This window comes from Macrobrachium nipponense, chromosome 25 (genome assembly GCF_015104395.2).
Source record: "Macrobrachium nipponense isolate FS-2020 chromosome 25, ASM1510439v2, whole genome shotgun sequence".
Lineage (NCBI taxonomy): Eukaryota > Metazoa > Arthropoda > Malacostraca > Decapoda > Palaemonidae > Macrobrachium > Macrobrachium nipponense.
Genome location: NC_087214.1, coordinates 65,232,234 through 65,256,044, shown reverse-complemented (window position 1 = coordinate 65,256,044; position 23,811 = coordinate 65,232,234). Strand labels below are relative to the sequence as shown.

At 44.0% G+C, this 23,811-nt stretch overlaps 3 protein-coding genes across 4 annotated transcripts in view; 2 read left to right on the top strand and 1 right to left on the bottom strand.

Moving 5' to 3' along the window:
* The window catches only part of LOC135199472 (HEAT repeat-containing protein 6-like), a 138,267-nt gene extending 114,997 nt beyond the window's left edge, over nucleotides 1–23,270 (top strand). For both annotated transcript variants that reach the window (XM_064227562.1, XM_064227561.1), the window contains exons 14-17: nucleotides 7,588–7,871; nucleotides 16,193–16,523; nucleotides 17,110–17,325; nucleotides 18,066–23,270. In XM_064227562.1, the coding sequence (XP_064083632.1) occupies nucleotides 7,588–7,871; nucleotides 16,193–16,523; nucleotides 17,110–17,325; nucleotides 18,066–18,338 (1,104 nt within the window). In that variant the 3' untranslated portion in view covers nucleotides 18,339–23,270. The remainder of the gene's footprint in view (nucleotides 1–7,587; nucleotides 7,872–16,192; nucleotides 16,524–17,109; nucleotides 17,326–18,065) is intronic.
* Nucleotides 1–23,811, top strand: part of LOC135199477 (leucine carboxyl methyltransferase 1-like) — a 344,037-nt gene that overhangs the window by 196,999 nt on the left and 123,227 nt on the right. The window lies entirely within an intron of this gene.
* Nucleotides 7,649–23,811, bottom strand: part of LOC135199474 (probable deoxyhypusine synthase) — a 55,509-nt gene continuing 39,346 nt past the window's right edge. The window contains exon 8 of the mRNA XM_064227563.1: nucleotides 7,649–7,786. The gene's annotated coding sequence lies outside the window, so the exon portion shown is untranslated. The remainder of the gene's footprint in view (nucleotides 7,787–23,811) is intronic.

Sequence of the window (23,811 nt, the reverse complement as noted above, 5' to 3'; positions counted from 1 at the left end):
GACGACTGTCCTGCGTGAGCTGACGAAGAAGAGGAAGGTGTCATCTTCGTCTTCGTCTGTTGCTGCCTCTCCCCTTCGACTTCTAAGGCCCATAAGCCGAAGAAGAAGAAGGCTGCCTCCCCCCCTAAGAAGTCTCCTTCGAGAACTTCTAAGGGCCCGTCCCACCTCGGTGGGACGGGGGGTCCTTCTGCTGGTCCTCCTGCTCCTTCGGGGAGCGGGGGGCCCGTCTCCCCTTCCGTAAGGAAGAGATAGACGGGGACCAGAGGAGTATCGGTTAAGATCTGGTACTTCCTCGCCTGGTGCTAGCGGCGATGCCGCTACGCCAGTTCGGCTCGGTCTCTCGTTCGCGGGAGATCCCGGAGTGTACGCTCACCTCTCGAGGACCGTGCAGCCAAAGTTTCGGCGCCAGAGTTCGCTCGGCGCCAAGACCACGGCACGGAGCAGAAGGCTGGCGAGAAACCGCTCAGGTGACTCTCGCCAGGCCAGCGGCCGCTCTCGCAGCGACCAGCTGGTAACGGGTTTTGTATTCCCCCTAAGAAGACTCCTTCGGGAACTTTCGAAGGGCTCGTCACATTCCGTGTGACGGGGGGGCGGGGGGGGTTCTTCTGCTGGTCCTCCTGTTCCTTCGGGAACGGGGCCCGTCTCCCCTTCTGAGAAGAAGAAGAAGACGGGGACCAAGGGTTGTGCTGGCTACCGCTGGTACCACCCTCGCCTGGTCTTGGCAGCTCTGCTGCTAAGCCAGGGTACCGGCTCGGTTTCTCGTCCGCGATGAAGTTCCGAGTGTACGATCTCCTTCGGGTGACCGTGCAGCCAAAGTTAAGACGCCTGAGTTCGCTCAGCGTCATGACCGAGGCACGGAGCAGAAGACTGTCGAGAGCCGCTCAGGTGACTCTCGCCAGGCCAGCGGCCGCTCTCGCAGCGACCCAGCCGGTACCGGTCGGGGTGGACGTGACGGTCTCTGACCGGCCACGGTTTAAGGCTGGGAAGAGGTCCCCCAGGTCACCCCCTCGACCGACGGTACCAGCCTCGGCTGGTACCAGCGGTTTGACGTGCCGCGAGGACGTCACCGCGGTCTCACGGCGAAAGCGAGCTCTGCAGGTCACCTGACCGCCGCTCCCACAGGGAGGGACCGGGCGAATACGGTGACCAGCAGCAGCTCGTCTGACGCACGGGACCGGGGTCGACGTGCTCAGTCGAGCCGCTCGCCACAGGTGAGCGGCACGGCCAGGCCTGCAGATCGATCCCCACCGCGGGTTGGTGATCGGCTGCAGCCCCCCCCCACGTACGCTGGTCCTGCCAGCGAGCGGGGGGGAGCGTCAGGTCTGTCTCTCCACTACCTTCAACTTCCTCGGGCTACACCGGGAAGAGCGAGGTAGCTAGGAGTGATCGTGAGAGGTGCGCCGCTCACGATCCCGTCACGTCTTAGGACCAACCAGGACGTACGCGCAAGTGATTGGAGGCGACCGTCAGGGGGAGAGGGGGTAGCGTCAGTTCTGTCTCTCCGATACCTTCAACTTCCTCGGCATACGCCAGGAAGAGCGAGGTATATAGGAGTGATCGTGAGAGATGCGCCGCTCACGATCCCGTCACGACGCCGCACTGCCAGGTTGGTCTTAGGACCAACCAGGACGTACGCGCAAGTGATTGGAGGCAACCGTCAGGGATCTGTTGCTGGTCCTTCTTCTGAAGGAGGAGGGTCCTGGGAGCTGCTCTTGTTGGAGGGACTGGACGGTCCTACTCCTCAAGACGCTGTAACTTCCGAGATTCAGAGTAACTTTACCCAGGTTATTTGCACTGATTTCGTCAGCACAACGACCGGGGGAAGGGATCGCCGCTCCCACCAGCAGAGCCCATGTCTCTGCTCGAGTCGTTTTGGGGCCCGAGAGGGAACCCAAACCGACTGGTGGGTATGCCGCGATCGAGCTTGCCGATTCTGTCTTGAAACCAGAGGTCTCTCGTTCTCCGGACAAGAAGGCTCTCTCAGTTCTGGCCGGTCGATCAAGCTACTTCCACCTCCATCTACTGCGACAGCGGCGTTTCTACGTGTCTAAGGACACCGATATTTAAATACTCCTTCGGTCCTCCTGAGAGGTTTCGACCTCGACGAGGACTGGCAATGAGTCGGAGGACGGTATCGGCTCTCTCCTGTCAGGTGTCGATCAGCCCCACCCAGACGACGTTCACAGTGGCGGCAGACCCTTACCTACAGTGAGAGTTCGTAACCCTCCTCGGGGAAAACGTTTTCTCCTGACGATACGTTTTCCCAGACTCTGAGAGGCCATCGCCGCAAGGCGATGGCTGCTCCTACTCTTCTCCAACTGCTAGTTCCACTGGGAAGGCGAGCGAGATCCACCTCCAACCTTCATTCCCCTCTCTCCTTACGGCTACGAGGGGAAAGGGGAAGGATCCTACAGAGATTTCTCTGTAGGATCCCACGTTGGGGACTGCGCTACCAGGGGGGACCTTCGGTTCCTACCTGACGTAAGCCCCGGTCGTTGAGGAGGGATCCTGCCCCATTCTCGATTTCTACGGGAATCGAGAGGGACCACCAGCCGATATCGTTTGACGAATTCGGTGGGGGTTTCGCAGACTGCTTAGAATTCTACGGAATTTCTAGCGCATTCGAGTGTTAGAGTTTCTTACGATCTCCAAACATTAGGCGAGACCACGGTCCAAAGTGAGCGAGACGAGAATCCCTGATATGTTACACGATAATCGGGAACCTCGCCTATGCTCGAATTCCTGGAATTTCTAGCATTAGGAAGAAGACTGCTGCTGAAAGAAGACTATCTCACAGTAGGCGACCAACCTGGAATAGAGAAGAACGGACGGGAATATCCAGTTTGGCTGGAACTATCGTCTTAGTATTCTGTTCACATTGAAGCTTTCCTTCGAGGAAGACTTCTCCTTCATCTCTTTAATAGAGAACGAAGGTGGTCGATCTCCAATCCTTATTTTGTTTTCTTGAAGGAAAGAATTTAGGATGGAGATCGTTGTTCAGAATCCCACAAATATACTACGTATATTAACCTCGCGACATGATTCTGCTAAGCAGTTGAATGGTCCGAGGGGTAGGCGCATATCCTGGGTTATTCTACGGATTGCGACTTAGACGAAAAAGTATTCTAATTGAACTGCAACCCGGGTTGCCTGCAACCTCCCAGGAGTTTCCAGTTTCAATTTTATATACTTATGGTGTTGTCACAACAACACCATTTAAGCTTTTTATATTTACCGAAATTCGTTTCGCTTAAATATAATTGCTCGAGCATATCTTTTTATGCTCGTTGGTTCTAGCCGAACGCATTCCTTCGTGGAAAGGATTACTTGGCAACTCAGGATGACGAGTCAGCGGACAGCTACTGCGTATTGAATTGCCCGAGGCATTTCAGTATCAGCTGCCGCTTTGAGATAGACGGTTGTTTATGTCTTTCTCACCTGCTTTGATTGAATAACAACCGTATCTCTGCCCAACAATCATGGACCTTAAGTCTCTGATTAACGGGATTCTCGCATACATGAATGACCATCTACTGCTGAGAGGACGCTAGTATTCATCGTCTTCGGTATTGCGAGAATTTTAAACAGAGATATCTATTCGACTCTCATCTTCTGTTTACCGCCACGGTAAAAGAATTCTGTAATAGTCTCTTGCTGCATCGTATCCGCCCGATAATGCGAATGATTTTTGCGGAATCTGAGTTTGTTCTCAAAATATCTTGTATTCGGAGGTGTACAATTGTTCATTGTTCACCCGGATTAGCAGATGTATTGAAAGACATCGCCTACTCCCACACCTGCCAGCTCTACTTCCAAACGTTCAGCCCATGAGAAGCAGTTCTTCAAGCGGCTCTCCCTGTGTTTCATTACTGAAGAACGCCCCGCTTTCATTGCACAAAACGGACAGCAATGAAATGGCGGTTAGCGTTTTCAGTCATTTGTAAGCACAGGTTTAGAATCTTGAGATTCCTTCTCTCGATTCAGTTGGAAGACGTAGGTTGCATTCATTGCCTACCTTCGTCTTCAAACGTCACATAGTGTTGTTTCTCCTTAAGCTGAGATTCAAACGTCTATGAGATTTTCTTGCCATCAGGGACCTCGGGTCGTTGAAGGCAATTGACTTTCGCCTTTTGAGCTTATGCATTAAGAGAATCATCGCGCGCCGTCCGGCATCGGTGACTAACAAATATTTTATTTGTTTGGTCTCTCAGCATAAACTCTTAAAGCGAAGGTCACGTGACTTACCCGGATGCTTGGACAACTTGCCTCTACGATTCCGAACCAGTCAGTCGGCAGCTGTCAGAGCGCCCGAGTCAGTTACGAACTATGCTGTGGACTTAGTTCGGTTGTTCCAGAGCAATCATTACTTCGTCTTAATAGCTTGTCAGTATGAGTACTGTACATAACCAAAGTCGAGAAGAGGGATAGGTCATACTGACTATTCCCTTCTTTTCGTCTTAGGTAACTGCATGACTTCTCTTGAGAAGTCAAGCACACAAGGGATGGGGATTTGTGACGCTCGATTGATTCGTACCGATCTTCGTAGCGAAGACTCGGAACCTTCGGTAACGTGACGATTGGTTCGAGTCCTTCACAATACCCTCCCTAATGGACCGCCTCCGATACGAAGGCTATGCTGCTTTGTCCTGTGAAGGTGCGACGGAGCTGTCTGAAGAAACTCGACACCCAGGATGAGTGCGGACGCCTCTTCATCATTCTCCGCGTTCCGCAAGAACTTCTCCGTGGCGCAGGTAATGAAGGCAGGCGCTGGTCCAACCGGACCGCATGCACTCCTTCTACCTTCAGGATATTGCCCCACAGTTCCTTGGATCTTTTTCCTTGGGAACCGGTGGTGGTTGCTCAACAGTTCGTGTAGTTAACCCAGACCCTCGCAGGCTGAACAGCATCGAGTCCTGGTGTGACCGTAAGAATGGATGAGGAATGAGAGTGTGACTGGCTCCTCTTCCCATCTTTTTCTTCCCTCTTACCTTTGGGTAGAGGGACCACGGTCGTCACCCTGCTGGGTAAGGACGAGATGCAGGTGAGCTACTCAATAGAGCACCATCCACCTATCCCTTTCAGTAGGGATAGGAGTAAATATCCACCCACTTGGCCTCCAACAAGGGGGAGGAAGTGGATGCCAAATTGAGACAAACCCATCATTTTATGATTGTCTCTTGCAAACAGGAACAAGTTCTTGCTTGCTGGTACGAAGAGATACGCTTGCCTCTCTCTTAGTACTTGGCCCAGAGGTCTGACCATTGATCCTGCGTGCACACCCCGATCAATCGGACAGAGGTTTGGATCCCTCCCTTGCTCTTACGACCAGGGAGGCACTCCAGGGTTGGACGAAAACACCAGTCTGTCACCAAAAAGAACTCAGATTCCTCCCACCAAGAAGTGAGTCTTCCTATTGGTTAAAGGACCGAGGGTTTGTATTACGTATCGGAACAAATGACAATTTGTCGAAAATTGCATTTTTCCTAACTATACAAACCTGAGGTCCTTTACATATAGTCCCACCTCATGCCACCCCTCACTCTGCAACTTTTTGCATGGCCTAAAGCAAAAGTGATTCTTCACCTCTCGGGCGCGCGGGTGCGCGCACGATCGGACAAGCAGTTAACTACCGTTCTCCCCTTGTTCGAAGCTTACGACCGTCCCAGCTGCCGCTAGTTACCTTCCTATTGTTAAAGGACCTCAGGTTTGTATAGTTAGGAAAAATGCAATTTTCGACAAATTGTCATTTTTCGTAAATGTTATTACTACTGTAATTACACTACTACTATTAACATTTCTAAAAGGGTAAGAATGACAAAAGTGCTGCTAAGTGTAACTCGATGTTTACATTTCTCATGGCCGCTCAACTACAAGTTGATGTCAATGATGTGGAATTATTCCATGAATAGGCTATATATTATGAAGATATACCAATAATATATAAGGTGAGAATGGTTTTATTACCTTTATTGTCAGTTAATATCATAATATGAATCTGTTAATGCATTTGCTGGTTATCGGAACCGGACGAGGCTTAGCCTACCACGGACAAGCCCGAGATGCTGCGATTCATACCAGCGATATAGACTGAGAAGTGGTCCAAGGAAAAACCCGTGATTAACTGAATCCGTGATTGCTGATCCGCGACTAAGCGAGGCCCCACTGCATATCTTTCTTTCCCTTCAGGACTGCCCATAGGTCCTTGGAACCTCATTTCCCTGGACTAGTGGAGGATGCTTACAAGATGTGTTTGCTTACTCAGCTCCTTTAAGAGGACAAGTTGCATCTCGTCCATGGTGTGCAGTTGTAGAGGTAAGAAGGATGCGAGAGTGACTGGCTCTCCCCCTTCCACGCCTCGTCCTTCGGGTTGAGGATAGGACTCGAATTCACACTGGCTGGTCGGACGATTGATGCGGTAAGCTTACACATAGAGCATCCTTTTTATGTTTCATATCAGTGTCATAGACGCAATCTCGCTCCTTCCTCTAGCAAGGGGAGGAAGGAGACTGACAATAATGCAAACCCTTCCCAGATATTCTTCACAGCCCTTTTTCGGATGAGTCACGATCCCTCACTCATTTCGAAAAGGCCCAGAAGTTTGACTCTTGATCATGCAGCTCCTATACTCCGATCAAGTTGTCAGAGGCAGCAGGGCACTCCTCCTCGCTCTTACGACCAGGAGGAGTAGCCTAGGTGCACAGAACTCCAGTCATTTCTAGAGGCCTACTCAGATTCCTCCCACCAATCAGTGAGTCTTCCTTATGTTAAGGGACCGAGGGTTTGTATTACGTGTCGAAACAAATCACAATTTGTCGTAAATTGTATTTTTCCTAACTATACAAACCTGAGGTCCTTTAACAGACATGCCCACCTCATGCCAACCCTCAATCTGAACCTGGGCCGAGAGGCAAAGTGGAGTGTTTACATCCAGGCAGGCTAGCCTGCCCCACGGTAGTTACAGCCTAACCACCTTGTTCAAGATTCAACAGCCGTAATTCCAGCTACGCCGTAAGTACATTCCTATTGTTAAAGGACCTCAGGTTTGTATAGTTAGGAAAAATACAATTTACGACAAATTTTGATTTTTATATCACTGAGAATAGAAAAGTTCAGTGATTAAAAATGTAGCAGGTGGAACCAATAATTTTTCTTGTGTGATTTAATCTTTCCCATTCTTATATTTGCATTGATAACCCCTTCATACTTAGCAACTAACTGCACATGCAATGAAACTTGAAAGATCCAGATTTTGTGCAGATTCGAACACATTTTGCAAAACTATACAAGATGAGTTGTTAAAGGGAAAGCTACAGCAATGTTTAACATCATTTGTAAATAATTTTGACAGTTTTTAAGAACCAAGTTAAATTATGTTATATTGTTGTATCATTGTTTAACTCTTCTTTGAATGTCTGTAAGATATGTTGGGAAGATAGTTTAATTCCTAGTTATAATACATTTTTTTTATTATTTTATTGTTCCTCATTTTTAAGACATAATGATGGTCATTATTTTAAGCTTTAAAAAAAGTATTAAAGTTTAAGTTACATAATCTGAATAGTTTAACAGCCAAATGGTTTCTTTCAGATTTTTGAAAGCCTTGGAGAAGAATGGATATCTCAAGTCATCATGACCGTAAGATGGCTTGTTACTAATCAAGACCCGGAGTTACGACTGGCAGGTGTTCGAATAATGGCCATTATTGTTGGATTCTCTGGAGTCGTCGGCAACCCTGGGGGACCCAGCCTATTACAGGAAACAATTGTAACCACATTAGATATCTTATCTGAAAAAGAAAGTAACGTAAATCGAGATCGTCTGTTAGCATCCTGGGCTTTAGCTAATATGTCATCGGTGCTGGAGGTCTACTGGTGAGGATAACTTTTAGTGAGCAAGATTTTCTAAATTAATAAACATTTATATTAGTTTCATCAGTATTAGTAGAGCTGAATTAAGGTTTGATAATTTCAGGCTGTCAAATTCTTTTATTATTTTGTATGCATTATGTACTTAATACAGTAGATAAAATTTAACCTGCTTTCTGGGCACTTAGGCTGGCCTAAAAGATTTGTTCTTAATTCATAAATTGAAATATGAACAAGATAGAACAGTTAGAAAATGAGAGGCTTAAAACAAAACAAAGGAATGTTGCAAGTAATGCAACATACGAGGAAGGAAGCAAGCTGTATGAAACTTTAACAATTCATCCCCCAAAACCAAAAGACCTTGAAAAATATAACAAAGATCCAGAATTGTAAGCAGAAGCCAAAAATATCAGCTGATTAATACTTAGGAAAAATCAAAGTCAGAGGACAAAACTTTAAACTGGTATAGTGATGGACTAATGTTTAGGCTACTGAGAAAGGATATTATTTACCTTTTAAATCATGTTGGTAAACTATAATATCAGATAATACTACAAATGCAATGTGATTGTTAATGTGAACACTGTATATAGCAAAGTTATTGTAAACGGTTCCCTAACTGTTCTAGTATTACAATGTTTATTCGCCAGATAAAAGTTTATTTCTGGGAGTCCTAATCCTTATTCAAGTTGAAATAAAAAACCTACTTGTGTATATATTTGTTACTAGCATTGCACACAAAAATACCAGTTTCCATACATTCAAACTTACCCTGTCAGATATATACAGAGCTATCGACTCCGTCTGTCACCCCGACAAAAAAGGGGAAAAAAATTCAAATGTTCGCGGCACTCGCACCAGGTAGGTCAGGTGGGGATCTACCGCCCTGCTCTAGGGTGGCAGGACTAGGAAACCAATTCCCGTTTCTACAAATCAGATTCTCTGGTCGCGGTGGTATCAAACATCGTTGTTACTTGCCTCCTGGACTAGAATTCTTTTTTCACAAACACTTTTGATTTCATCTTCTCGCTGATATTTGGTGACGTACCTTGGATCGTTGTTTGGCATTCGCTATCGTGGAACTGTTTTTTGGGACTTTGGTTTTGGAATTCGTGAAATAAATGTCTGACTCTAGTGCTAGTTTCAGGTTTGTTGCGAATGAGGGCTGCTAAGGTGCAGGATTTCCGCGAAAGCTTTCGGCTAGACCTCCACCCACTACATGCCAGTGGTTGTAGAATTGGTTGAATGCTCGATTGAGAATACGTTGTTTGAACGAGTGTGAGAAAACTGAGGGGGCGCAGAGCAAAGAAGTTGGAAGAAATCTAACTTCTTCTTACTTGAAAGAAGTTAGAGAAGAAAGAAAGAAAGAAAGAAAGAAAAGAAAGAGAAGAAAGAGAGCCAGAGAAGAGGGAGAAGAAGAAAGATAGAGAGAGGAAAGCGGCTTAACAAAACCGCAGAAATGTCTACATCTCATGATTTAATGTCTAGGTTCTGTAGCTATTCCTCTGATAAATCATTGCCCAATCTGGTTTTCAGGACCCGTTCACAAATTGATAATCCTCTAGTTCTCGCTTCGGAAATAGCGGAATCTCCAGATGCTTCCCTTCAGAAAAATGGCAGGAAAAAAATGGACAAGCATTGGAAAGGTAAGGCAAATGTGGGGAATGTGGTTTCGCTAGTGGATATTAGTGTCACCCCAGTGTAGTGGAGGGGGCGTCTGGTAGTCTGCTCGCGACGCCTCCTCCCAGGCCTAGGAACCTATTCCAAGCTCCCTGGCCCGGAGGAGAAGTGGAAAGTCGAAAGCCGTAATGGGGGTTGTGGAGAAGCCCCATAACGATCAGGGACCCCTTCGGCAAGAAATAATCAATACCAAAACTGCCAAGGACAGGAAACAAAACTCCGTACTTTTAAGGGGTACCGCGTCCACAGAGGAAAAAGCATCCTTCAAGAGTAGCTTTTAGGTATTCGTAGTTCGCCATCTCCGAGAAGAAGAGGATGGGAAGGAGTCGAAACTTTCCCGTAGCTGAAGGGAGTATGAAATGAAACAAATGAGCTCAAATTCTAGTCCTCCCGAGCGCTTCTCCTGAAGAAGATGCGCCTTCGGTACTAAAGAAGGCTAGAAAAACAAATCAGACTCTGGGTCTGGAGGAGATCCATAGAGCGCCCTCCTTCCCAGGATCTCCCTTCCTTCCTGATTCGAAAGATTCCTTCAAACCAGGAAATAAAATTTATTTAATGAATGTTGCAGGAACAATTAGCCCTAGTTGGTCAGGAGTTCTTTATAAGGAGCCTACTCGTAAGAAGGATGATAGGCTTCCCTATTAAAAAGATCTAAAATAAAACCGATCCCCTGTCACGAGCAAACGAGGCCTTCCTGGGGGAGGTGTTCGCAACAGGTCGGCGACCATCTCCGGAGGGGGGGTAACGGTTTTGCGTTAGACAGGAGGAGAAGTAAGAAAGGAAGTTACTCCTGTCAAGCGTTTGGCGCCAGCACAGGAGCCAGGATACCGAGGTAGGCGCAAAGGAGCCAAGAATATTCGGTACAAACGTTCTAAGAATCTTGCAACCAAGCGCCAAGAGTTAACTGAAGAAGAAGATTCCTGTTAGGAGAGAGGCACTTGTTAAACGAAATAAAAGCGGCCCTACCATGATCAATACTCCCTTAACTAACACCATGACGCATTCCCAAAGATCAGGGTATTTTGGAGCGACATACTCCCTGACCAGGCGCCAGGATGTCTTCGGACCTCGAGACTCTTTCCCAGGCAGGCCAGGAGTATTCTTGAACTTAACAATACCTCCCAGGCCGACAAGGCGCCAGGATATTCGGAACAAAAGATGCGCCTACCAGAACGCCAGGGAGTATTCGGAAGCGGCGCGGACTGCCAAGCACAGGGGGAGGCGGGTTACCTTCCAAAACAACGTTACTACCTTTCCAGGCGAAGAAGATACTCCTTGCCGTACCAGCCAGGCCGGGCAATTCCCTGCATGAAGAGCCCCCTGACATCCGACAGGAGTCATCCAAGCGTCAACTCTTTTAAGCAAAGAGAGAGTAACTCTTAGTCCTCCCTTCCAATCAGAAGTGCTTCTTTGGAAAGGAGAGAGTAAGTAAGGGAAGAAACAAGAAGAAAAGAAGGGAGCCTTCCTTTCCTTCCGATGCCTATGAACACAGACAGATGATCGGAGGATGAAATGAATGGAAGGATTTTCTAATTACAAAGTTTATTTCGTCCCATTCTTTTGGAAGAATTATGAGAGATTCTTTAACGCCAAGCCGATCCTCCTTCTCCACCCGCTCACGCTGTTTTCGAGCAACGAAAGCGCACAAAAGTCTTACCTCTTTGCCTAAAAAATGAAGGACTGACTATATCTATGAGGAGGGCGCTACAATCTCTTGACTCCTGGTTCAAGAAGAAGAAGGAGTTAGGAAGGACAGTCATTTTGTATGCCTCCTGCTAAACTTACGGGCGGGGAGGGAGAGGCATTTGGTACGAAACGGGAGAAAATATGGATTGTCTCTGTCCGTTTCGGCTGAGTCAGACTTCTCGAGTTTAGTAGACTCATCGAGAAGACACGCCTTGAATTCAGCAAAAGTAACATGGGGTCTTTCGGAAACGGACCACCTCCTCAAGGGACTTTTTCACACTTTAGAAGTTTTTAACTTCTTAGATTGGTCCTTGCGGGGTTCTTGCCAAGAAGTCTCATGAAAAGGAACAACTGGACCCAGAAACCCTAAATAGCATCCTCACATGCATTGATAAGCTGTTCAGGATGGATCGGCTGAAGTATGCTCCCTCTTTGGTGCAGGAGTTTTAAAGAAGAGGGCGGTTCACAGTGCTTTCCTCACGAAGGCCGTCTCTCCTTCGCACAGGTCCGCCTTATTTTTTGCGCCTCTCTCAGAACATCTTTTTCCCTCGCAGTTGGTGAAGGATATTGCCCATTCACTGACTGAAAAGGCCACCCAGGATCTCCTTAGACAAATCCTCAAGGAAAAATAGAGCCTGTGGCCAGTGAGAGGAAAAGAAAGTGGCTCGTCCAGCTCAGCAGCAGCCCTTTCGAGGAGGCCTTCCAGCTAGATCTATCGCCAGAAGGAAGTCAACCGAGAAAAGGGGCAGGTCTTCCTTCCGTCCCTTTAAGAAGGGAAAGTGAGAAATCTATCCTCCAAACACCTGTAGGAGCCAGGTTACATTTCTTTGCGAAAGCCTGGGAAGACATAGGATCGAATCCTTGGACGATGTCAATCATCAAGAAGGGTTATTACATCCCATTAAAGGACAGTCCTCCCTTGACAACATCACCGAGGGAACTGTCCGCCAGATACAAGGACCCTGTTCTGATGGATACTCTTCGTCAAATGGTGGAACAGATGTGGGACAAAAGAGCAATAGAGCTGGTGCTGGATCGCAGCTCCCCGGGGTTTTACAATCGCTTGTTTCTTGTAGCAAAAGCCTCGGGGGGATGGAGACCGGTACTGGATGTAAGTGCGCTGAACAAATTCGTAAAACAACAGAAGTTCAGCATGGAAACGTCTGCTTCAGTCCTTGCAGCACTGCGTCAAGGAGATTGGATGGCGTCCCTAGACCTTCAGGACGCATATTTCCACATCCCGATCCACCATTCGTCGAGGAAGTACCTTCGATTTATGTTCGAGGGAAGAATCTATCAGTTCAGGGCCCTGTGTTTCGGCCTTTCCACGGCTCCTCAAGTCTTTACGGACGTGATGAAAAATGTATCAAGACACTTACATTTGAAAGGGATAAACGTCTCCCTGTACCTGGACGACTGGCTCATCAGAGCCAGGTCTCAAAAACAGTGTTTGGAGGATCTGTCAACAACACTGGAATTGACAAAATCATTGGGATTGATCGTGAACCTCGAGAAGTCTCAGATGATCCCCAGCCAGAACGTGGTTTATCTGGGGATTCATATGGATTCTCGGGGTTTTCGAGTTTTTCCCTCTCAAGAGAGAATAAGGAAAGGCTGTGCCACGGTATCGAACTTCTTAGGGAAAGAGCACACTTCAGCGAGGGAATGGCTGAGCCTTCTGGGACCCTTTCCTCGCTCGACAGTTCTTTCCCCTGGAAGACTACATCTTCGTCCGCTTCAGTTCTTCCTGAGAAGAAGTTGGAGTTGGAAGACAGGACAGCTCTCGGACACGTTTCCAATCTCGGAGGAAATAAAAAATCATTTAAAGTGGTGGTTGATTCCCTTAAAAGAAAACAAAGGAGTATCCCTGCAAGTACGGAACCCAAGCCTGACATTGTTCTCAGACGCGTCGGAGTCGGGCTGGGTGCAACATGGGATCCAAAGAACGTGTCAGGCACCTGGTCGGCAGAACAGGTGTCATGGCACATAAATTGCAAGGAGCTTTTAGCAATTCACCTTGCGCTAAAGAGCTTCGAACACATAGTCAGAGGCAAGATCGTACAGATAAACCTCAGACAAACCAAAAAAACGACCCGCTTCTGGCTTATGTCAAGAAACAAGGAGGGACTCGCTCTTTCGCTCTGTACGAGCTGGCAAGAGATCTGTTGATTTAGGCGAACCAAAGGAAGGTAGTTCTTCTAACGAGGTTTGTCCAAGGGGAGAGGAATGTGAGAGCGGACAGACTGAGCAGGAGGTTCCAGGTCCTTCCCACAGAATGGACACTCCACTCAGAAGTCTGTCAGAGCCTTTGGTATCTTTGGGGGAAGCCTCAAATAGATCTTTTCGCCACATTCCTCTCCAAAAGGATAGACACATTTTGTGCCCTAGTGGAAGAGCCCAGGGGCATTATGCAAACAGACACCTTTCTCCTGGACTGGTCAGGGCTAGATGTTTACGCTTTTCCCCCGTTCAAGATACTGGGGGAAGTAGTCAGAAAATTCGTGGCATCCGAAGGAACCAAAATGACTCTGATTGCCATCTCAGATTTGGTTCACAGAGGTGATGGAGTGGACAGTGGACTTCCCCAGATCTCTTCCAAAACAGAATAGATCTGCTCAAACAACCCACAGAGGTACCATCAAAACCTACCCGCTCTTGCTCTGACTGCCTTTCGACTATCGAAAGACTTGTCAGAGCGAGAGGGTTTTCTCGCCATGCAGCAAGCGCAATTGCTAGAGCTCGCAGATCATCTACTAGGCGAGTGTACCAATCGAAGTGGGAGGTTTTCAGAAGCTGGTGCAGGTCGAAGAAGCTGTCCTCTTCCAGTACCTCTGTGACCGAAATAGCGGATTTCCTTCTGTTTCTTAGGGAAAAGTCGCATCTCTCTGTACCGACTATTAAGGGGTACAGGAGTATGCTTTCAGCAGTCTTTAGAAACAAGGGATTAGATCTAACGAATGATAAGGATTTGCACGACCTCATTCGTTCCTTCGAAACATCAAAGTCACTGGAACCTAAGGTTCCAAGCTGGAACTTAGATGTGGTTCTTAAATTTCTATCCTCCGAAGAATTCGAACCACCACATACTGCTTCATTTCGTAATATCACTAGAAAGTGTTTGTTTCTGATGTCTCTTGCAACGGCAAAAAGAGTCAGCGAGTTGCACGCCCTTGAATCACAAGTCGGCTTCAAAGGAGACTCTGCAATTTGTTCATTCCAGTCTCTTTCTTGCCAAAAATGAAAACCCTTCGAATCCCTGGCCCAGGAGCTTCAAGGTAAAAGGACTTACTAGTTTGGTGGGCAGAGAGGCAGAAAGATCCCTTTGCCCAGTTAGAGCTCTTAAATTCTATCTGGACAGGAAGAAGCAGTTGGGGGATTTGCAAAAAGGTCTTTGGTGCTCAGTAAAAGACCCCAAGAGAGCAATGTCCAAGAACGCCTTAGCCTTCTTTGTTAGAAGTGTTATTACGGAAGCTCATAAGAATTGTCCAGATGATTCTTTTAATCTTTTAAGAGTGAGAGCCCACGAAGTTAGGGCAATCGCAACCTCTGTTGCGTTCCAAAGAAATATGTCACTTAAAAACATTTTGGATGCAACTTATTGGAGATGCAACTCTGTGTTTGCATCTCATTATTTAAAAGATGTGCGAGTTACTTATGAGAAATGTTTTTCTCTAGGTCCGTTTGTGTCAGCACAGACGGTTCTGGGTAAGGGAGCTAGCACCGATCCTTAATAATGTATGTAACCCTCTTGTTGGATGTGTTCTTGAGTTTCCTGTGCATGGAAGTGTCAGGTGTCGCACAGGCGACCTTCACTTCTCTTCACTAGGAGATCGAGTGACAGCTGACTTTTAGAGGGGTACAAAAAATTTTTTTTTTTTTTTGTACTATTTGTATGTGTGGTTATTGGAGTTTGCGGTTGTTTTGCTAAGAGTTTGGGGATAGCTCTTGGCAATCTTAGAACTAACACGGGTGTTAGGTTCGGGTGATCGGGATCGGTTGTGTGCTCCTTAAATAAAGGCGTGTTGTCATATAAGCGGATGTGCTCCCATTGACAAATGCCAGTTAGGTTCTGTCGAGTAAGTGGATGATACCCCATCGACAGATCCACAAGAACTCTTGGCCACAGATCACTATCTCGCTAAGGCTCTTGAGGTGAAGCAGACTCCTAGACAGCAGTCACGAAGTCTTCCACCTGATAAGGTAGGAACCAAGGTCTATAAATACCTACAACATATGTTGTTTACCTGTCTAGTCAGTAGTTAGCTGTCTCTTGCCCTCCACCAAAGGGTGTCAATCAGCTATGTATATATCTGACAGGTAAGTTGAATGTATGAAAATGATATTGTTATGATACAATAAAGTTTCATACATACTTACCTGGCAGATATATACATAGCTATCGACTCCGTCGTCCCCAACAGAAATTCAAATTTCGCGGCACTCGCTACAGGTAGGTCAGGTGATCTACCGCCCTGCTCTGGGTGGCAGGACTAGGAACCATTCCCGTTTTCTAATCAGATTCTCTCTTCCACCTGTCTCCTGCGGGGAGGCTGGGTGGGTCTTCAATTGTATATATCTGCCAGGTAAGTATGTATGAAACTTTATTGTATCATAACAATATCATTTTATTTGTATGCATGATATGATTTCAATAGATTTTCATTGACATTTTTTGTAAACTATATTGTACATAGTAATGTCAAGCTATGAAAGGAATTACTGCAACAATTATTGTAATATTTTTCATTATTATTTTTCATACTGTAGTTTTGTCAGTGGTAGCAGGTTGGTTATTATTTGTTTCTGTAAATTTACACATAACAGAAATGTTTGCCTTTATTGATTTCTAATTTTATACACATTTTGATCAATCCTATAAAGGTCAAACAGTTTAGCAAAGTAATTTGTTGAGTAACAGTTATTTACTTTGTTTACATAAGATGATATGCTTAACATTTCAGTGAGAATTGGAAGCAAACTGAATCAGGTTCCCAAGATAAATTTCTTTCTTCGCAACTAATTGCACGACTATTAGAAGTGGGAATTCGTACTTGCAACGACAAGAACAAGATAAGAACTCATGGTGTACGTTGTGTGGGAAATGTAACCAGCTTCTTAAAAGCAAGTCAGGCTGTGCATCCAAGTATTGCCCCACTGGTAACAAAATCTGTGGAGATGTTGGTGACATGTTGCAGCACTGGGAATAACATGAAAACAAGATGGAATGCATGTTACGCTTTGGGGAACATTCTAAGCAGTGGCCGACTTCCTATTACTACTGTTTCTTGGAGGGTCAGTACTGTTTTGTTATGACTAATTTCACGTGAGCTTTTTTTTTCTCTGATTACTTTGGGAAAAGTATTATGATGAGATTTATAAAATTATGCAAACCATTTTAGATAAATCGCCCCAGTGATTTTATATTTAATATATCTAATGCACATGGTTAATTTTGATTCTATCTTTTTCACTATTAAATAACTTGGGTGGATTCACTGGAGGAAAAAAATTAAAACTGTATTACTTCCTTCATTAATATACACATATCCATTCAACAAACATCTTTTGTATCCTTTGTATTGTCAAGGGTTTCTTTTTCATATGCCAGAGTTTCAATTACTTTTTAAAAAATTAAACTAACTTTGATTTCTTCTTTTGTATCTGCTTTTATACAGATATAGTTGTCTAACTTTGTTGTTCTTATCTGTATGGATTTGTTTTTGTTCTAAATAATTACTTTATTCTTATGATATGAAAAATTTCCAAGTTGACTTCATTGTATTTTTCTCATATCACATTTGTTCACTTTTCCATACTTTTTGCTTTCCCTTTTACTTTAGTCTTGATATATTTGACATTGATATGTTTTCTAAAACAGGGACAGGTGTTGATGACCTTGGGAAAATTACTGGAGAGTTTCAAGAACTACAAAGTACGAATTCAGGCATGCAGTGCCTTGTGCAGCCTGAGATCTCGAGAGGAATTTGGAACAGAGTACGTTGCAATATGGCACGTCCTCTTCAGTGGACTTGATAACGCTCAGAATATCATCGATTATCAAGAAATCAGACATAGAGATGAACTTTTAAATCAGGTAAGACATTTGGTTTGTTTTATGTTTCATATAAGACAAGCCAGACGATGGAAGCTAGCTAAGCAAGCTTCCATCATTGTCATCACCATCAATGTTTTTACATAAGGTTTTCCCTATATGGGATTAGTTTTTGTTTGTTCTCTACAGAAGTGTAAAAAAAAAAATGAAAAACCCAGTATTGTTAAATGTTCGTAATAATTTAGTACATTGTCTGTAAGGTCCTTGAATAGTGATATGAGGAAATGTTTATTTTGCCACTCCACCTTTTAATGGTAGATGTCCATCAGTGAGTAACATTGATCATTTTATTTATGAGAACCAGGTTTTCAACAGCTATACTTGAAGTGTGGTATTCATTATTATTATTATTTGCAGTGACCCCCATTTTTATTCCGAAGTTGCTTAGGCAAATTGGTAGCCCCATTACTAAACTCATAGTGATGACCAGCCAATGATTTCTTTTTAAATGAGGGTAAATATTAATGTATGGACAAAGAATTTATAAGATTAAATAAGTTTGATGAGTAGACTAGATTGAAAAATTCAAATGGACAGTGCAGATTCATTTACAATGTGTCAAATCATGCACACTACAGTGTGAGAGATGTGACACAACAATAATTTCCTAAGAAAATACTTCCTAGATGTTTATTATTAAGAAAGAATCATTATATCCATTAATAAATTCTAAGCAGCTTATTTATATGTTTTTATTTTTATTTATTTTTTTTTTCCTGTAGATATGTCAAGGGATATGTCAGTTGACTACTCATCTGACCTTAGAAGATGCTGGCATGCTTGCTGAACTTCTCCAGTTGCACCAAGACATGGCTCATCCATTGTTCAAGAAAGCCCACGTATCCCTTCCACCAGAGAGAACTGGTTTTGCTCTTTCAGCACAGTCAAGAGTAGAAGAACTTTTACGATCAGATGCCTTAACTGAATCTCAGGAACAAGCCTTATCAATCTTACAGAATTTAATGGCTAGTGAGGATGTTAATGTGAGAAATTAAGTGTTACATATAATATTATCTGGTGTTGAAGATGCTTTGGTCTCGAGGACACAGCCCTTTTGGATTGGACTAGCAAAATTTGGGGGTATCCTAGCAATATGTAGATCCTGTTAACCACATACAGTCTGCATTTTTCTTTTACAGTACATAGATACAGAAAGATTACACCCAAAGTTTACACATAGCCTAGAGGTAAGTACACATGGTATGATTATGCCTATTTGTATACACCTACACTAAAATATTCCAGTTCTGTAATTCAATGTTTAGCTGTCCTGTTTTTACCCTCACTAGATTGTCTGTATTAGTATAACCAAAGATTGTTATATGTGGGTTTAAAATAAAAACAATACATATCAAGCTGGCAACAATTCCCTGGCTTTATTTTGGTTGTCACGCTAGAAGTATTTGCTTGCCTATACAGCATATTGATTATTGTAGCTTTTCATTTCAATTATTTCAAAAATACTTAAGTAATGCCTACAGTGTGCTGCATGAGGTTTACTGATTGCACTAACACCCCCCCCCCTCCCAACGGGGATAGTAGGATAATGATATCTGATATGCAACACATAAATTACTATAACCTATTGACTTGTCTACTGTAATCTGCTGATGTGGGAACAAATCTTTGTGATTAGGCTACATGTTTTTGATTTTTATGATAATTTTTGTTTATTTAATATTTTTAAATATAATTTATGCACCATTCAGGGGTCACAAAGTAATTCTGATTACTGTTTAGCAAATGATAACCTTCCTCTGGGGTTACAATAGACCTATGAAAATTTTTTAGTAATGGATGAATTGTGAATTTCCGAGACCTATTCTAGGATAAAAGTAACGTCTTCAACACCAGAAAATATGGTAATAATTTTATTTTGAAAGGTGCTAATATGGTATTATATCATTTTGTTTTAATAGTATTATAGAATTTATACCAGAGTTATTACATGTTCGTATATATTTATATTGTACATTTAAAGCTCTTCATTTAAAATTTATGGTAGAGTTTGACTGTGCTTTTTGCAGCTAACAAAGTTCAAAACAAAATGGAAATGTTGTATATGATCTAGTACAGTACTTTCATTATTAAATAATTTTTGATAGTTCTGGGAGAGAGAGAGAGAGAGAAGGTAGCAGTAGATCTGCTTGTTAATCTATTGCCCTTAGATTTTTATGTTTGTGCCAAATGAAGTTTCTGTCAAGAAATAGTGTTCATAGTCATTATTTTCAGTCATTATAGCTAAACTTTAGATGCTTTTGCACATTTCTGCTTTTCGTATTCAGATGTGATTTCATGTGTTTAGAACAATCATGTTTTTGTTATCATTTGCAAGAAATCTGTCAAAAGTGGAAGATCTCACATCATTTAATTAATATCTTAGGGAGGTTGACCTTCACTAATGATTGTTTTAAGACAAATATGTTTGCTAGATATGCAGTATTTTATTAGATAAAGAAATTTTTCCAGCAATCTATGTATTTCAAGAAATGTTGCTAAACTAAATTTCATAGGCAAGAGCATATTTTCTTTTCATTGCTTTGCACTACAAATAAGTAATGTTTTTGTGTATAGCTGAATAAGTAAAAAAAAAATCATAAAATGTCTGTAAAATGTTATTCTTCTGAATTGCTGAACAAGTCATAAATTTAAAAATGTTGGTAATACATTGTAAAGTAAAATCTCAATTTTCATGTCCAACCAACTTCCTGGTCCATGCAGTGATGACATTTCCATTCTTGTGAGACAGATGATGGGAAGAAGAAAATCCTGCATTTAACGACCGAGCAAATACCAACAAAGAGGTTCCCCATCTGCCACACAGCCTTGCACAATTTTGAGAGATGGGACCACTCTGCTAGATAATTTATGCATCCTGCCACTACACTGAAGACTTCCACAATGAATGAGGAACGACTGTTACATCTTCCCAGACAACGCCCAGAGCTTAACAATATTAGTTCTGTTGGCATAACTCCTACACAGCAAGCCAACAAGTCAGTAGTGAAAGCATGGAGGCCTTGGAAGACCACTTGAAGCTCTTAGAAGCTGATATGGTGACAACTCTCTTCTCTGGACCAGACACCTAACCTATCAATTCCAACAGATGGCCTTACCATTGCAATGTTAAGGCATCTGTAAAACATGAGAAGATCTGAGTCAAGAGATGCTAGAGGAACTTATCTAAAAGGTTCTTAATACCGCCACCAACAAAGGTTGAGAAGAATGTCCTCTATAGTTGTGATCCTGACAGTGCGAAGAAACAATCCCAGACAATGCACCCAGAAAGCCACTGGTATAAGAATCCTAGTGAAGACCTGAAGGGCAGTACACAGATGGAATTAAAGGGCCCAGAACAAGAGCTCACAGCCTTGTGATACAAAGAGTTGATACCTCCTCGATAGCAACTGAATGGGGAAATGGAAGTATGCATTTCTGTGGTCTGTGGAAGGAAGGAAGTTCCCTCTGCAAATAGAGGTCTCTCCAGTCTTCAGGTCTCCTTATGGAAGGGGATCAAGCAAAGAAATCTGTCAACTGGCTGAGGTCAAATGGTTGGTCTCCATCCTCCTAAAGACTTCAGAATGAAGAACACCCCAATGATTTGGGCAGAATCTCTCTGATGACACCGTTCTGCAGCATGGTGTTCACTTAGTTATCAAGGACTTAAATCTCAACACAATTGGAGAGGTAGGAGTCAAAGACAATCTGATTAGACAGCAATCAGGGACATGCATCAAGAAATGACAACAATTAACTGAAATAAAGAATGCTGACATCCATGGCTACAAGCTGATAGACTCCCAGACCTTCCAGTTTTTAAGAAGAAATCACCTAACCTGACAAGGAGAGATCATAGGGGTTTGCGGTTTGCAGGAGGCGGGGCCGACGCAACACGTTTGCTTCCAGTCTTCGCATCCAACATGGCAGCAAATCTATCTTCCAAAACAGAGTCCAATCTCTTAAGAACGGCCTGACATAAAGCCTTGGATGGATCAGCAAGAGAAGGGGCCAACAACATGGAAGGGAGATGCAGCAAAATGAAAGGCAGCAATGCAAATGATGACAACACAGATGAGCGAAGCAGTGCAGTGGAGGAAACTGGGAGTGACGTCATCGATGGAAGTGACGTCACTACAGGCGCTGACGTCACAGCTTCCCCTCAGCCCGAGGAGGAAGCGGATGCTACTGGCGGAGGGATACAAAATGGCTGACCCTGTGATGTTACCGGCGGAGCTGACGCCATGGGTTCCCTCTGACTCGAAGGAGCTGCAATCGTTGCTGGCAGAGCAATATTATATGGCTGACCTCGGCTACCAACGAAGACGAGGCCAGGAGGTTGGGGGAGTGCTTGGGTAGCCCGAGGAGTGGAAGGCGAGCATCCGAGAAGTGCGTCGGCAAACCCTTCAAGGAGGGTGGACCCCGTAGACCAAGCGACCCCCAGAGCGCTGCCATTTTGGATGCTTTAAGACTCTGAAATGAAAACATTAAATTTAACTCCTGAGGAAGAGGGGGGGCGACATTACATAACAAATCAGCCTGAGGTCCTCCTGATACTTCCAACGATGAATCGATGGAAGAAAAGGAAGGAGACCAAGGCACTACACTAGCATGGGGTGTGACTACGGCAGGAGACGAAGCATCAGGAAGAGGAGATGAAAATCCCTCCCAAGAAGGAAGGGTAGAAACTCTACGATGCTGCTCCCTCTTACTATAAAAGAAACTTCCACTGCTCTCTAGGCCACATTCTGTGCAGGGATTCGTTATGGTACAAATATTAGAATGACACCTACTGCAAGTCTTGGGGGGTCTGTTGCTGAAGAAGTAAAAAAAAATGAGAACACAGGAAACCTTGAGTACCAGGGCACACATGTTATCGAGGCCGAGAAGGAGCAGTAGAAGCCATAATACAAGAACACACACACACACACAGAATCACAAGTGAAAATGGGGAATGAACCGGGTAAAAGGCTGAGAGAGGGCAATCACGACTGTTGCCCAGGTGGTTAAGAAAAGGACTGAACGCTGTAGCGTGGTCCTTGACCGCTTTTCACCCGATATACACACACATTGCTAGATCTCACAAGATTTCTTGCTTTTCATCTGCAAAAGTTTGTTTGCGTATGAACAACTGCATCTTTGACTATCCTGGCCTCCTGTTGGTGTGGCATCAAATCTAGGGCAATTGCTGGCAGACGAGGCCTGGCAGTAAGGTGACCCAAGTTGAGAAGCAGCGTGGGCTGACAGTGACAACAAGGAAGCTATAATTCCAAAATTAATGGTGGCAGCCCTAGGGGCAGCTGAAGTTAACTTCTCTCCCATGGCTTGAACCAACTGAATCATGCAATAAGCGCAGACAGACTAGGGAACCAAAGGTAGCGATTACTGTGGTAGATACAAATGGGAATAAATGCGACCACACAAACTTTACCGTACAGACAGTGAACCTGACAAGAACAAGGCAAGGGTAGAAAGATATGTAAATACCCTAACAGTAAGCAAATAATCAAACTAAAATATGTGAACAAGAAGCAACACAATTAAAGAATTGCTTAGTTTAAAACTATGTAAATTCTGAAGTTACATGGCTGACTGAGGAGTCTGTAAATACACAGAAAACATAAATGCAGTAGGCTACTCAGCAACAATTCAGTTGTGCTGGTTGCCAGCTGAAAGGTCCATCACAAAACACTAGAGAAGTCATGGATTCAAGACCTGGAAAGTTGGCTGGGCATATTCACTTGAAACTTTGTCTGAAATGCTTGGCTTTGTTGCACCTGGATACTTGCTGCTCAGCTGAAAGGCTGCCTTATGATTAAAGGGTTTGCAATAAAAAAACCTCCTTACATTGTAATTTTTTTAAGTTGACTATTTTTACATATTTTGTTAATAATTTTATAGATATTTGTATTAAAACTTGTTTTTTATAATCTGAGTTTTTATCCCACTTCATGCAAATTTTGCATGGCTAAGAATTTACAAATGTTTCAATATTCTAATGTACCATAAGTAAGAATTACCTAGAAACTTGACAATGTGTATTTATATAAACAAAATTAACAGTAGCAATCAACATCCATGTAATGAAAACAAACAGGGTCTCTTTAAAGGACAAAAGTTTTGGGAACAAAAAGGGATTTTGACGTAGGAAAAATCTATTTCTGGGTGATTGGCTCGTGTCGCCCTATGAAAGGATCCTTAATATCATTCTTTCTAGGCAAAATTAATCTAAATCTTACCAGAGAAAAACAAAATTAAGAAAATGTCAGTAAAACTGACTCGCTCACTCTATAAAAGAAGTGTCGGTATGAGAATAGGGGCGAGTGGGATCACTACCACGAGTCATTCACCATTTAGACCTTCCAATCCAAAATCCCCACTAGAGAGAGCTGATACTAACGGGTGATGCGGCCGCTACTACTACTACTAAGGACGCCACGGACAGCAGCGCCCCTAGCGGTCATCCTTAAT